Source organism: Alligator mississippiensis, chromosome 4 (assembly GCF_030867095.1).
Source record: "Alligator mississippiensis isolate rAllMis1 chromosome 4, rAllMis1, whole genome shotgun sequence".
Taxonomy (NCBI): Eukaryota; Metazoa; Chordata; order Crocodylia; family Alligatoridae; genus Alligator; species Alligator mississippiensis.
The window spans coordinates 114416466-114431114 of NC_081827.1; the positions used below are offsets into that span (position 1 = coordinate 114416466).

A 14649-nucleotide genomic window follows, 5' to 3' on the forward strand; every position below is an offset into this window, starting at 1 on the left:
TGTAACCAAAGGCACACGGGAACTAACTTTCAGATGTGCTAAGTACCAATAGCTAACATTTTTTACTTGGTGGGAATTGTGGGTGCTTAGCATCTCTACAAGTGAAGTTCAACAGCTTTTGAACTGGATTGGCATGACCACTCTATGGTGTGTATCTTTCAGATGACTCAAATGCCAATTTAAATTGGTTTAAAGAATGGCCTATATAAACTTTGGAATACAAAATGTGACTGCAGGCTTTATATAGCTGAACAAGCTTCTTGTTTCAGAAGCCGGTTCCTCCGGGAGTTAATTTAACACTTACGTTCTCTTTCCACTGGAACTTGAGGCACCGGTAGGTCACAAACCTGATTAGGGGAAACCTTCAATAGCTCTGTCTTCCATAAGCCTTAATGAGAGTAAATGGATGATACAATTGTAGTGGTTCTCATTTTAGTTAAGCATTTACCAAATACTTAGCAGCTGGACTTTTCATTCCTTGACAGTAAAAGGAAACCTGCAACACCAGATTCTAATTCCAGATAAGAGGGCAGGATTTTGCTTAAGGAAGCAATATCACTATAACTTGTACAGAAAGCTTTAATTTTATCAGTCGCATGAGCGCAATGAGGAACTTGGGATCACTTGAAGAACATCAGACAGATTGATTCCAGAATTAGTTCTGAAAGCTATGTTTCCTTTTTCTGGGAGATTTCTTATCCAGTATAAACACTTCCCAGTGTTTCCATTCCACTTGTCCCATCTGCCTGATGACATGAAGCCACTTAGTTCCATGCCTTGCTTGAGGTGTTTAACACACTGGGCAGATGGGAGGAAAGGATGTACAAGTGGCTACAGATGTTAAATTTTTTCGTTGCTCATTCTCAAGTGCTGTTTCTGTCAAATGTACTTATATTTTGAGACTAGGATTGAAATCTTCCAGTAGTCTCCTGCTGGCAGAGACCAGTCATAATTTTTTGTTGATAAGGTTACAGTTATGTCCATCAAATAACAGCATTTGACATAATTTATTGCCTGCTACAACAGTGATGTTCTTTGTGCTTCCTCCTCCTTTAGGAACCAATTTTGCCATCAAAACTATCTGCAGTGACCTAAATCTGCCACCTGTACACCTGCTCAATAATACTTTGCTTTGCAAACACTCTGATTCTAATGGGATTACTTGGGTTATAAAGCATAACTGAATGTGTAAGATTGGCAGTATAAGGCCTTTTTGCAGACAATTTGATTCTGAGGTTGCCTTATGTGAAAGGAACCTACATACCTTTTAAGTTTTAATTGCAAGCTAGTGGACTGAAGCCAAACAAACTTAATCTTAAATTTGGTTCAAGGAGTTCTCATGCCTCTTTCTCATCAATTAATCAGAGAGACATTAGTCACAAAGATAACGTACCTACAGTTTAGGCCATTCACAGATCAGTTTTTATAAAATTCCAAGAATCAGTGGGAAATGTGTATGCGAATGACTCCAAAACATCAACAAACAATTTGTGAACCAAAGCTTTCCTGAAGGAGAGATCCCTCCTTGCCAGAAAGCTATATTAAAGATGCATTCTGTGGTTTTATTAGTTTTAGTGCATATGGAGCACAATAAAATGGTTAGCAGTTAGAAAAATGTTCTGAGCTAGTCACTTGAGCAATTGAATGGTTTTGGGGTTTTTTTGTTTTTGGGGTTTTTTTTCATTTAGTCCATTGTAGCTGACACCTTGAATTTCCTGCCTGGAGATTTTAAGTCATGCTTCTGCTAGGATAGTGCTTTGGCCTCAGGGATCCCAACAGCAGGCAAGCTGGCTCTAGCCAGTTTCTACCACATATTATCCTCAACATGCATCCCTGCCTCAGTAAATTTGCCTGCATCATTGTGATATGAAGCTTTTCTCTTCCCAGGCACAGTAAGAGCAAAACCTACTGGTAGAAAGCTTAAGTTTTTGTGTTTCATGGAGATGCTTTTTAGTGCAGCCATTTTTTGAGAATGAATGCAGGACTTACTAGCTAATTTAACTGTCTAGATAATGCTTACAGGTGTTCTAGAAATTCCTACTTGATCACTGATCTGCTGTATGCACTTGATTCTAAAATGGGGGTTTTTTTATGCCATTTAACAAAAAACAGGGGAAATCCCCTCATCTTAGAATTGTGTATGAGCATGTTGGGGCAGACAGCAGTTGCAGCCTAGGCTCCAGCCCCTACCTGGGGTCTGACCAAGTTTTCAGTTACTGCCTGCTCCCTTCCACTCCCATTGCCTTTGAATGCACATGCAGACAGACGCACACATGTGCACACTCCCACCCCCCTCTGCTCCCCTGCCTACTTCTCTCCTTTTTCCCCACCCCCCACCCATCCTTGCTCTGAGCCAGCAGGCTCCATGCATGCTGCAGCCTGGGGCACTGAGCATGCCCCCAGCCTAGCCTGTAGCAGTGTCATTCAGCCCACATGGTTGCTATGGGGGCTGGGCTAGGGCTGGGCTCCATGCCCCAAGCTAGAATGGGGATGGAGCCTCCTGGCACAGAACATACTCAGGGAGGGGAGCAGAGCAGGGTAGAAGAGACTTAGGGGCAAGCAGGGAACAGAGACTGTGGGGAGGGGGCAGGCACAAGAATGGGGCAAGCTCCCCATACCACCTGCCTCCCCACTGCCTGCCCCCCATTGGAGGGATGAATTAAAGACTTCATCCAAAAATGAGGTTCCATACATAGAACATTATAACAAACTTATGCATTTTCCATGTATAAAGTCTAATTATTGGGGGAGTTGTCTTTAAATTCAGGACCATCTTGGATTCAAGAAAATACAGTAAATCATAATTTTAGAAATGGAGCCTTTTTATGAAACAATATCCGTGTATTTAAAAGCCCTTGGAGACTCCTACAGTTAGTGTATGATTTCTGCTGCCTCCAGCGTATGTTGGGCATGGGGGGGGTGGGGGTAGGACAACTATCAGAATGACTGTCATAGCTCCTCCTTTATCTGGCTAGCTCCTGAGGCTAATTCCACTGCCTTGCTTTGCTAAAAACCCTCTGATGGGGTGAGAGGAGGTATAAAGTTGGCTCCTATTTGCTGTAACCCTTAGTATACTTTCTCACACACATACTGGAGAGTTCTTATACTAAATGGTGGTGTTTTCTCTACTTTTTGTGCTGCTTCAGTCAAACAGAAGAAATTATTTGCTTCCAAAAGTGCATTGTGGTGGTGGAGCAGCAGAGCTATTTGGGAGTTGGAATTCAGCCGTTGGGCAGTTTCACCAACATGCAAATTATTACTCAAATGTTCTGCAAATCTGGAACCCTGTCTTGACAGAACACCTAAACCTTAAATGTGTCATTGAAAGAGGATGTATTTGGTAGCTGTGTTGGTCTGACAAAAAGAAATGCAAAACTCTACAACTCTTGGTTCAGAAATAATACCTTTTATTAGACCAACTAAGAAATTGCAAAAAAAAAAAAAAAAAATCTTTTTCTGGTGTGTGCCCGAAAGCTTGCAGAATTTTTTTTGGCGATTTCTTACTTGGTCTAATAAAAGGTATCATCTCTGAATCGAGTTCTAGAGTTTTGCATTTCATATTGAAGGAGGGCTTTTTGTTAAGTTACTTTTACTTTAACATTCATTCTAAATGCTGAGTCTACAAATCGGGTCACTAAAGCTGTTTACATTACTTTACCTATAAGGGTTTTTCTTGGGAAGTTCACATAAATCTTTAATTGCCACCTTTAGAGAATCCTTTTGCATATACATAACTCTGTGTGGTGTGTGTTTCATTTTGTACATGTAAAAAATTCCCTGATATTAATTACTGGTTCACAATGTTATCTTAGAAATAATGAATGCTGCTCTGTAAGTGAGTGTCTTGGTTGAGGGGGAGATATTTGTGTGGGTTATGTTCCTCAAGGTAGAGGGACCTAATGACTGTTGCAACAGAAGGCTTTTAGCTGAATGTAATTCTGCAGTTCTTTGTGGCAAGTATTTCTAGGACATCAGTGTTGTCATCATGGTCTTAGCTAGCCAGTTAGCAAAGCTGACTACCAACTTTTTAACAATATTTATGAAGCAGCCTTTTGTTTCAAGGAGTTTATTATGGTATAGTTTTCCCTGGTCAAGAGTCTGAGAGCATTGTAGTACTGTAATTCTCATGTTTATGGTTGTGTTGCTTATGGTAGTGCTTTCCTACTGCTATAATCCCATTAACAGTTGCTGCTTGAAAAATGTATTTGTATGCTGTTTGGCTAATTTTGGCTAGAAATTCAACTCCAGTTCTGGTGTTCCCACACTGTTAACTATGGCAAACTTAATTTCACACAAGAAATAAAACCTTTTCATAGGACTTCTGCTGGCAGGAAAAATCTATAGAGTGAATCCCTACCTAAACCTTCTTAGCAGTCTGCAGGTGCAAGTCAGTTGCAAGACTCATTTTGAGGAACCTGAGGGAAATATTCTGTTTCCCCATTGCTTGAATAATCTTTCAGCGATGGCCATCTTCTTTTATCTAGGCTCTAATGGTAAACAGCTGAAAACATTGGAGGCTGTATTATTCTTAGATTTTTTTTCTTTAATAAATTCAAATAGGAATTTTTTCCTTCTTTCTCTAACCGAAATCAAATTCAAGGCACTAACTGGTAAGATAGACTATATTAGTGCATTACACATTACTTTTTTTTTTTTTTTTGCAGTATTGATCTTGAGCCAAAATAATGAAGGTAAGATTTGGCTAAATATATACTTCCTATTCATAATTCCTCCTGAGCTGTTTTTTTAAAAAGAAGTGAAAACGTATTTAAAACTTTCCATAACTGCTCATTCAACCACTAAGTAAAATGGGCACAGCACAGATATCTTGAAATGGCTCCTTTATGACAAGTTGTTATCTCTTCGTCTGTTGCAGGAGAGAACTTTGACCAGAGTCCCATACGAAGAACTTTCAAGTCTAAAGTTCTGGCACATTTTCCTCAGAATATAGAATGGAACCCCTTTGATCAAGATGCAGTGAACATGGTACGTGTGTTTGTTCTGTCCACACGTTGTTTCCCAGTGTCTTGACATCTCATTTTGCAACCAAGAAGATTGTCCTGCAATATATTGAACCGTTTCTGAAACATTCTAATACTATAACAATGATTGTATCGGTGGTGGGTTTTTCCCCTTTTTAAAATGAACACTTCTTGATTAAAGGCACAGAGACATATGGTCATATATAGTGATAGCATATATATTTAGAGGAGAACTGTGTGTGTGTAGTGGCTTGAGTTTTTGTTTGGGTTTTTTTTTGTGGTTTTTTTAAACTAAGCACCTGGAATACTCTTGCATTTCAGCCCCCAGTGCAAGAAGGACAGAACTTAATGGCATCTGTATTGCAGCATTAGGATGTGTATTCTTTGCATTCTGTTGTCTAAAGAATAACTGTTCCTTTTTGTTCACATTTTTAGGATTTTCTGTAATCATAATTAAAAAAAAAAAAAGTTGGATAGTTGGATAACACTTGCCTTTAGCTGCTTTAAGAATAGCATCAGATATTACAAGGTTTGTGATAATTTCAGGTATTGCAACTTTAATTAACACTGGCACTGCTGTACAGCATACACACACAAAAAGTAGCATCAGACTCCTGGCTGTCATTCTTCTTAAATAATGATGCACATAAATTTCCATGCTGTCTCTGTTCCCAAATGCAGAGCAATAAGGACAATGAAAGACTTTGGGTAGGTCAGGACAGACTTCGGGCAAAGTGAATTAATTTAGTAGCACCCAAAATACTGGTTTGGCTGCTTCTGCCAATTAGTAGGCAAGCTGTTAACGTTTGTCTTTAAACGGCAAAGGCCAGTAGATGCAATGAAAAATGGGAGGTATCTGGAAGTAAAAGCCATAATTGTTACCCAATATACCATCAGATACTTTGTGGAAAGGCTGATTTTTTTAATGGTGTACAAAAGAAAAAAAAGCATCAGGTTTTAGATCAACCTACAAGAGCTGAATTTAAAAACGAAATTCAGCTGTAACAGTCATCTAAGAGTGTACTTCCATACCTGATACGTTCTAACAAAAGCAGCAATATTATAGACAGTATTAATATGCTTTTACCTTATCCTTTGCAAAACTCTAGAATTGTTTTGCCTTGTCGTGGAAACACACACAGAGTACTTTTGGGTCAGGTCAGCAGAAGCTTTTATTCAAAAGAAACTACAGCTGTAGGGGGAGTTCCAAAGTGACATGGATTTCCCAAGCACTTGGAAGGGGTCCCCCCCCAAGAGCAAAATCAGGAGGCTTATATACTTTTTAACAGTCGCTTACAACTCACGTGATCATATAGTGAAATTAGCATGAAAAGCGGCTATAATATTACTTCATTATTTCTTTGCTGTTATCAGGATGGGAATTATGGGGGAGATAGGGTTAGTTCACAAACCTCCTTTTTGCACCTGGAAATCTACTTTGTACATACTTTTTTTTCTACCTTCAAGGCCGCGGTGAGCGAAGCATTTGCAGAAGAGTTACAAAGAACAAACACTTGCCCTTATCTGTTCTACTGTACCGAGCCAGCAATTCTACACAAAGCGGTTATGTCATCTTATAACTAAAATAATCAAAGTTTAAGGCATATATTTTTTCTGATTCCACAGCCTCAAAACATCACCTATGGGGAAAAATTGCCCCTTAATTGAGACTATTATTGGCCTTTTTGGTCTTTTCCCTGCTGTGTTGGTTTTGTCATCCGTTGCCTCTCCATTTTATATAAGGTGGACAACAAGGCAGTTCTCTTTAGGAAAGAAGAATATCCAAGTCTGTGAAAGGTAACCTATCAGAGCATCCTGTCTCTGCTAAATATTAAAGGAATTACAAATGCTGTATGAAAACCTGTTATTAAACAATCCAACCCCATTCACACTATGAAATCGTTCTATCTGTAGGCCACACTTGCTTTCCCTTGATTAAATACTAAAGATATAATTTACAGTAAAAAGTATGTGTTACATATTTGTTGCTTATTGTAATTATCTGTACCTAAGATCATAATCTTCTGTGACTGTTCGACAGCAGCCAATAGTGATTCTTTCTTTTACTGCCTTGGTACAGAAGGCAGTAAAAGCTTAAATACAGTTCCTAGCTTTGATGTCCTGATTTAGCAAGGGAAATGCATGTATATCTTCGCTGAAGTCAAAGGGACTCTTTGCATGTGTAAAATTAAATGTGTATTATTATAATTTAGTTTTGTATCCTGCTGTATTCAGAAAGGCTCAGTGACTTTCAGTAAATGACAAACAACCCACAGATGGAAAAACAACAGCAGCTTCCCCAAATGATGCCCCCAAACTTGAAAATCCTGCCTCATCCCACCTACTTCTTCCCAGCTCTTAAGATGCAAGTCCTCTGCTGAACTCCGACCTTTTTTTTGCAAACACCCCTAATTAGAAAACAACGATAAGTAGGCAGAATTATTTCCAAATTAATTCTAATAATAGGTACAATATAAATGTTCAGCTTGATAGCAGAACTCTTTCAAAGCCAAGAACATGTCTGTTAGTATTTAGTCTTGAATTGCTTACTACTTTTATATATGACTGCAGTAAAGATGACTTTCTTCTTCCCCAATTTTTTCAACTAACATTTTGTGGATGAAGTTGTACCATCCTCTTACGTTCTTCATTTTATTACGTTTAATAGCCTGCCAATGTCATGTAGAGCATAGGAAAGTATCTCTTTTATTTTTCTATATAAACTGAAATAAATACATGGATGCAATTCTTCTAAGGAACTTATGAAACCAGGCTTGGAAAAAGGATGGTAGGGCGTACAGCAGCTTTTTGGGGGGTTGTTTGTTTTTTAAGATTACTCTTGTGACTGGTCTCTGGTAAGGACTTGTATGGGGACTACTTCTCACAGCACAGACATGCCCACCTGTCAGCTGGGTTTTTTACTAAAGAGGCTGGTGTTGCCCTGAAGCCAGGTTCATAGTAGGGCTGTGCAAAACACCATCATTTCATTTCGACATCCATTTCGCCATTTCGAAGGGACAATGTTTTGCTTTGTTGTTTCGTTTTGAAACACTGTCCTGTTTTGTTTCGTTGAAACTGTTTCACTGTTGCGACGCATTTTGACATTTTGCCCATAGGCTATAATGGGAATTCATGAAAATGCCTATACCCTTGTCATTTCTTGCCTGATTGAGATGAAAATTGCAAGGATGGTAGCCCCTTCTGAGGGCATGAAGCCTGCCAAGTTTCAAGGAGATAGATGCAGAGGTTTCTCAGAAACTGCACCTCAAACTGCAGAAAGTAAAACTCATACTTGCTGGCAGCGGCAGACTCCTGTCATCCGGCATGCAGGTCCAGGGGCCCACACCCCAGGGAAGGGTGTGGAGCTGTGCAAGACTCCTCCTGAGGGTATGGGGCCCTGGATCTGTGCCAGGTGACAGGAGGCTGCTGTTGCCACCTGGGACCAAAGCTGGGCACAGCCAGCACCCAGCACCAGGGAAGACTAATACTGCTGCTGCCTGGGGCCAGCAGCAGCAGCAGCCTCGTCTCATCCAGTCTGGTGGCAGGAGGCAGGGGATAGCCAGTAGGCCTGTACGAAGTGGCTAGTATTTGCTTCGGATTCGGCCAATTCAGGGGACAGTGATTTGGTTCTGCTGCTGAATCTCTGAATCACCCAGGCCCATCCCCCACCCACCCCAGCTCCCGGCACTTTGAAAAAAAACAAAACCTGTGACTCACTGGGTGCTGCCAGGCTGGGGGGCAATCTCCACTGCCCCGTGGTGTTTTTGCCACTTAAGCATGGTTTCTGGTTCTGTTCCTCCTGCATTGTGGAGACACAGGCTTGCCTGCATAAACTGAGCATGTACAGCAAGCTACAAGCTGGCCAGAAATACACATGGGTATGTGCATACCTGAGTTTATTATGAAAAAAGCAACTGCACGTGAGGTAAGGAGAAGGACCTTTCTGTGTTTTAGTCCCAGTAGCTGAGCAATTAAAGCACTTGCCTAGGGAGCTGGAAACCTGAATTCTAACCTCTTTTTTTCTACTTTTGCACAAGAGAGGGTTTGAACCAGTTTCTCTCTCTCACTTCTTGGTACTGTGGTGTAAGCACCATGCTACAAGTTAGACATTACCTAGTGCTCCTTTAAAAAGCTAAGCTTCTGCCCCATAAGTTCGGTCCCTGGAAAAGTGGATAGAATAGTACAGTGTGGTAGTTTCTGCCCCAGTGGGAGCAAAGCTGTAGACCTGAACTTGGGGCCTGGTCCCTTCTAGGTTGAACATCGTTGTGAACTAGGCACCCTCCAGCTTGTTCTTTCTCCTACTTATTTCCCTGTTTTGGTTGTCCAAGGGGTCAGCTGCAAAAGTAAAAATTTAGAGTCATATTTGTGTAGACTGAATTTGTTTAAATTGTGAATCAGGGATTTTACTGCTACTTGAAAGTTTTCAATAACACTTTAAATATAGAGTTGCTGTTAGTGCCTCAGTAATAAAACTATAAACCTTTTGAATGAATGTGTGGATGCTGTTAAAAAATGCCTTGAGCTGCAATTTCATGGTTTGTCAGCAAAGCCCATCAATTGAATTAAATCCTTCTATTGCCTCTGGGCCATTTATTACTGCATGTATTAACTCTGAGAGCAGCATATCAGGGTTGGTCTTAGTGACTCATTGGATTGCTAATTTGAGAAGAAGATGGGTTGCTGGTAGATGAAATTTGGTTGCCATCTGATCATGGTATGTAAGGTGAGCCGGTGCTTAAGAATGTGGCCATGCTTAATGAGTTATCATTATTGACCTCCTCCGTCACTAGACATGATACTTCATAGTCGGGGTGAGACAGTGCACTGCCGTTCCCTCATTACTACTACTGTGTTGGGGCTAGGTGCAGATCTTTAAAAGCATTTCAGTCCAGTCTCATCTTTTGAGCACTGAGTTCTCTTGGAAGGTTCCTTTTTTATTAAAAGGTCCAAAGCAAGATTTAATATTTGGTTTTAAAAATGCATTGATTTAAACAATTAAATATCATGCTAATTCACAATTTAAAATATTTTCCCCTGCATATTCATTACCTTATATCAAATCCTGCAGGAAATCTCTGGAAGAGGTCTTGATTCATCACCCTAGCACTGGGTTTCAAAGAAATGTATAGGTGCACCAATATATCAGTCCACATTGGATTGGCATCAATAAAAGGAAAATTGACGTTATCAGCAATTGACTTTTCTTTGGCCAGTGTAGCTGATAATGTCACCAATAAATGCTGTGTGCATGCACGCAGCCACAGCATGCACATGGCCGGGAATGCAGCCGGGCATCTTGGAGAGCAGCATTGGGCTGGTAAATCTGTGGGGAGGGAAGGGGCGTGGGGGCGAAGATAGAGGTCCCCATGGTAAGGGAGGGAATGGGGCTGGGGCTGGGGCAGGCGCTGGCAGGGAGGGGTACGAGATGGAGCTAAAGGTGGCTTGTCCAGGGGGCAGGTGAAAGCAGCTTCTTGCTGCTATGCACAACCCTGGGAGAAGCATGGGGGAGGGGCATGTGGCCCCCAGCCCTGGATTTGTGTGGGGCCAGGGCAGGCTGCCAGCTCAGGGCCAGGGGCTGCACTGGGCTCTTCCTGGCAGGTGGGAGGGAGGGGTCCTGGGTGGGAGCAGGTCAGGCAGCAGTGGCACTGGGAGGGGTGGATACAGCCACCCCAAAATTCCCCATAGCCGCCTCTCATAGCACCACTGCTGCCCATCCAAGCACAGCCCTGACCTAGGTAGCCTTCCCTCGCCCCACGCACAAATCCGGGGGGACATGTCTCCCCTGGAGGTATGTGCACAGGGGGAGCTGCCTGCAACTCCCCACTGCAACCTGCCCCACCCTGACTGGACAGCACTTGTCCCAGCCTCAGCCCTGCTCCCTCCTTTACCATGGGTGACTTGATGTGCCCCCCCACTCCACAACACCTCCCTCCCCCACTTTCCCTTCCTCCCCTCCACAACTGACTTACCAGGAAGACGCTGCTCTCCAAGCTTCCGGGCTGTATATCGGCTATCGGATCAGTATCGGCTGATATGGCTGGCTAATAATCGGTCATCGGTATGAGCTGAAAAAAATCTTTATTGGTGCACCCCTAAAAGAAATACTTCAGTGTAATAGAATTATTGTTAAACTATCTTGCTGACTAGTAGATTAAGCAGTAAGTTTATGTGGGTTTCCCTTCTACAAATCAAAATAATCTTTTACTGTTTCAGTGAGAAAATATACTTAATACCTTGCAAGCAATCCTAATTTGTAATTAATCAAAAGAATGTAATTACAAAAATGGTATTGAATTTCAGCATTGATGGTGTATAATGATCCCATTTTATTGTATTGAGGAAAAAATAACTCACTGTGGTGGGAAAAAAAACCTGAAGTCTGTTATGTGAAATGTATATGTAATGCAGTAGCTATTCATCATCCAAAATAATTATATACATGTCATCCTGCCAGCTAGAAAAATTATTTGAAGCTCAGTTCCACTTTACAAATTAGCTTTTGGGTTTTTTTCAGCTTGGGCTAGATTCTTCTTCATTTATCAAATCTATTTTCAAGACGTTTTTAAGAATTAATTTTTAAAAGTTATTCTGTCATGTATGGACTTACATTTATTCCACTTGCTTTATCTGCTTATGAAACCAAATGTGTATTTTTATATATTCCAAATTAGATACTAATATAATTAATATTTTTCCTTTCCATAGCTGTGTATGCCTAAAGGGCTATCTTTCAGGACTCAGGCTGATAACAGAGACCCACAGTTCCACTCTTTTATAATTACCAGAGAAGATGGTTCTCGTACTTATGGATTTGTGCTTACTTTCTATGAAGAGGTCACAAGCAAGCAGATCTGTACTGCAATGCAAACGCTTTACCAAATGCACAACGCAGAACAATACAGCAGTGTCTATGCCTCGTCTTCATGCAGCATGGACTCCCTAGCTAGCAGCATCGACGAAGGAGATGCCACTTCACTGGCCAAGCTCCAGCGGTACAACTCCTATGACATCAGCAGAGACACATTATATGTATCAAAATGTATATGCCTCATCACTCCTTTGCCCTTCATGCAGGCTTGCAAGAAGTTCCTTATCCAGCTTTACCAGGCAGTTACCTCTCAGCAACCCCCACCTTTACCACTGGAGAGCTATATCCATAACATACTTTATGAAGTGCCCCTTCCACCTCCTGGAAGGTCACTGAAGTTCTATGGCGTTTCTGAGCCTATCATTTGCCAGAGACCTGGGCCTAGTGAACTTCCACTATCTGACTATCCTCTTCGGGAGGTCTTTGAACTGCTGGGATTAGAAAACCTCGTCCAGGTTTTTACATGTGTCCTGCTGGAGATGCAGATTCTTCTGTATTCACAAGGTAAGCTGTCCTTCTGGATTTAAGTTACTGATTCCGTCAGGCATCTTCTGTACAACTGTGGTGCTGACAACTTCTGTGACCTATTGGTTTTCAAGGGATTAGTGAGACCCAATCATGTAATAAAAAGAAATGAAGCAGTACTAATGAAAGAACCAAGTAATTGTTTCCTCTAGCCAGGTTAGGTGTCACTTGTTTAATTATGCGTCATATTTATCACTCATGACAGCTAGTGATAGAATTCACTTAATTATCATGCTTAAACTATGTTCTTGCTTATCTTAAAAGGCAGCACAAAACTAAATTTTCCTTTTGCAAGAAATGACAGGATTAAGTACTGTGCTTCGCACACAAAACTACATTGAATATGCTTTCTCAGATTCAGCACCACACTAAAAGTGTTATATGATTAGAGTTGTTAAAATGAAGAGATAAATTTGGTTAAGACGTTGAACATTTTAACCTCTGAGATCACACCTTAAAAACTGGGTTGGGTTTATAAATGGAGATTAAGTTATTTTAAGCTACTGATCTTGCAGTAGGTCTTCTCATAGGGATGCAATTAACCATCAAAGCTACATATGCAAAGTTGGAGGGAAGGCAATTTTCACTGATCCTGTCTCCACTCATGTTATTTAAAGTTTCTGGAAGTCTTGACTTGTCAGGCAAGAACAGAACGCTTTCTTTTAACTTGGGTTACAAGCTTTCAGATACAGACTCGGAAAACACCTGGTTCACACTTGGAGGACTATAAGATTTTGATTCCCATACTTTCGTTGTTATTTTGTTCATGGTATTTGTCTAGGGGGCCAGACTTAAGAGCCATATATATCATATGACTTTCTAATTCCTACTGAATTCTTCAATGGAAATTTAATTATTTGGAGATCTGTACTGCAATGCAAACGCTTTAACAAATGCACAGTGCAGAACAATTTAATTATTTGGAGGCTCTTATAAGCTGCACTGTCTGCTTCCACTGTCTCCTAAACACTTCTGTAAATCTGGCTCTAAGTGCCTAAAGCATATCTTGAAAAAAGGAGTTGGGGCAGATCTTGGAACAGGATAAGTAATAGGCAGCATGCGTGTCTTTAAAGATGCAGAATGCTTGTATCTGCTATGAAGGCATTGAGAGGTGCAGGCCATCCGCATCCTGGAAAATTAGGTCACATTTTTGTGGGCCAGGGAAGGATATGGAAGTTGCCCAAAGATAAATATAGATTCTCAGCCTTGGGCCTGTAAGTTGAAAATGTTGCACTTCCATACACACCCCTGGGGATCTCCAAGGCATGTTTCCATAAACAGCAAAACCCGGAGTTCCCCATTTATAGAGACATGCCCCTGGAGATTACCAGGGGCACATCTCTGTAAAAGAGAAAAGCAGGGGAAGGACTTATGGGGCTTCAGGGGCCCACTTTTCTGCACAGAAATTCCCAAGCCCTGCAAGACTGAGCCCCTCAAGAGGTGGCTGGAGAGTGAGCAGTTCCATGCTGCCTGTGCTGTCCTGTCATAAAGCAAATAGACATCTGCCACAAAAAAACCCTATTACTACCTTCTATTTCAGCTACAAGCAGAGGCATTTGTGGTGTGACAAAGGTCATAGACATCTATACTTTTGCTTTGTGCCACCATCAAAATTATGGCATCAGATAGCTGATGACTATTTCCAACCTCATTGCTTCTTGTGTCCCTGGACTGGATTGCCCATCGTGGTTGATTTAGGAACTGTTGGTTTCAACTTCCTGTTACCAGGGCAAATATCTTATGCAAACTTTTCTTTAGTATCGGCAGTTCTAGTAAAGAAAGTCTTTTAAGCAAAGAGAGTGAAAGTATTAATGACAACCCATGGAGAGCTCGAGGCTGACCACTTAATGTTTGTGTGCTAATTATGAGCCTTTATAGACCCCCTAAGACTGGTGTATCATAATACTGCCAAGGTGGGGTGGCTGCAGCATGTGGCTGTTTATACATTGGCTAGTTTTAATGAGTACTAACATTAGATGCCATTTTTGTGACATTTTACAGATAGTCTCTAACCTTTATTACTTACCTGCCCACCTGGGTAGAGCAACATAACACCATGTTGCACCTGTGGCAGTTGCAGGAGTTAGGTGACTTGCACAAAGGTATATAGGACTCATGTACACGCCACAATTTTTGCCCTTTCATGTGCTGCAATTCTGTTTGCACAAGTGAGATTTCCCAACCTTTAAAAGTCTTTCTTGTGCAGTAAACTAAAACTCCGTGAATGTAATTTAGTTTGGCTGTCTGGGAATTAAAGTGTTGCATCTGTGGATT

The 14649-nt window shown here is 41.2% G+C and overlaps 1 protein-coding gene across 4 annotated transcripts in view; it reads left to right on the forward strand.

The window, feature by feature from the left end:
* Positions 1-14649, forward strand: part of DENND5B (DENN domain containing 5B) — a 192078-nt gene that overhangs the window by 82850 nt on the left and 94579 nt on the right. For 2 of the 4 annotated variants that reach the window (XM_019489454.2, XM_019489455.2), the window contains 2 exons: positions 4877-4986; positions 11688-12354. In XM_019489454.2, coding sequence (XP_019344999.2) covers positions 4877-4986; positions 11688-12354 — 777 coding nt within the window. Of the gene's footprint in view, positions 1-4664; positions 4692-4876; positions 4987-6629; positions 6780-11687; positions 12355-14649 lie in introns of those variants that run through there. The other 2 variants (XM_019489453.2, XM_059726481.1) reach the window with 2 other exon arrangements.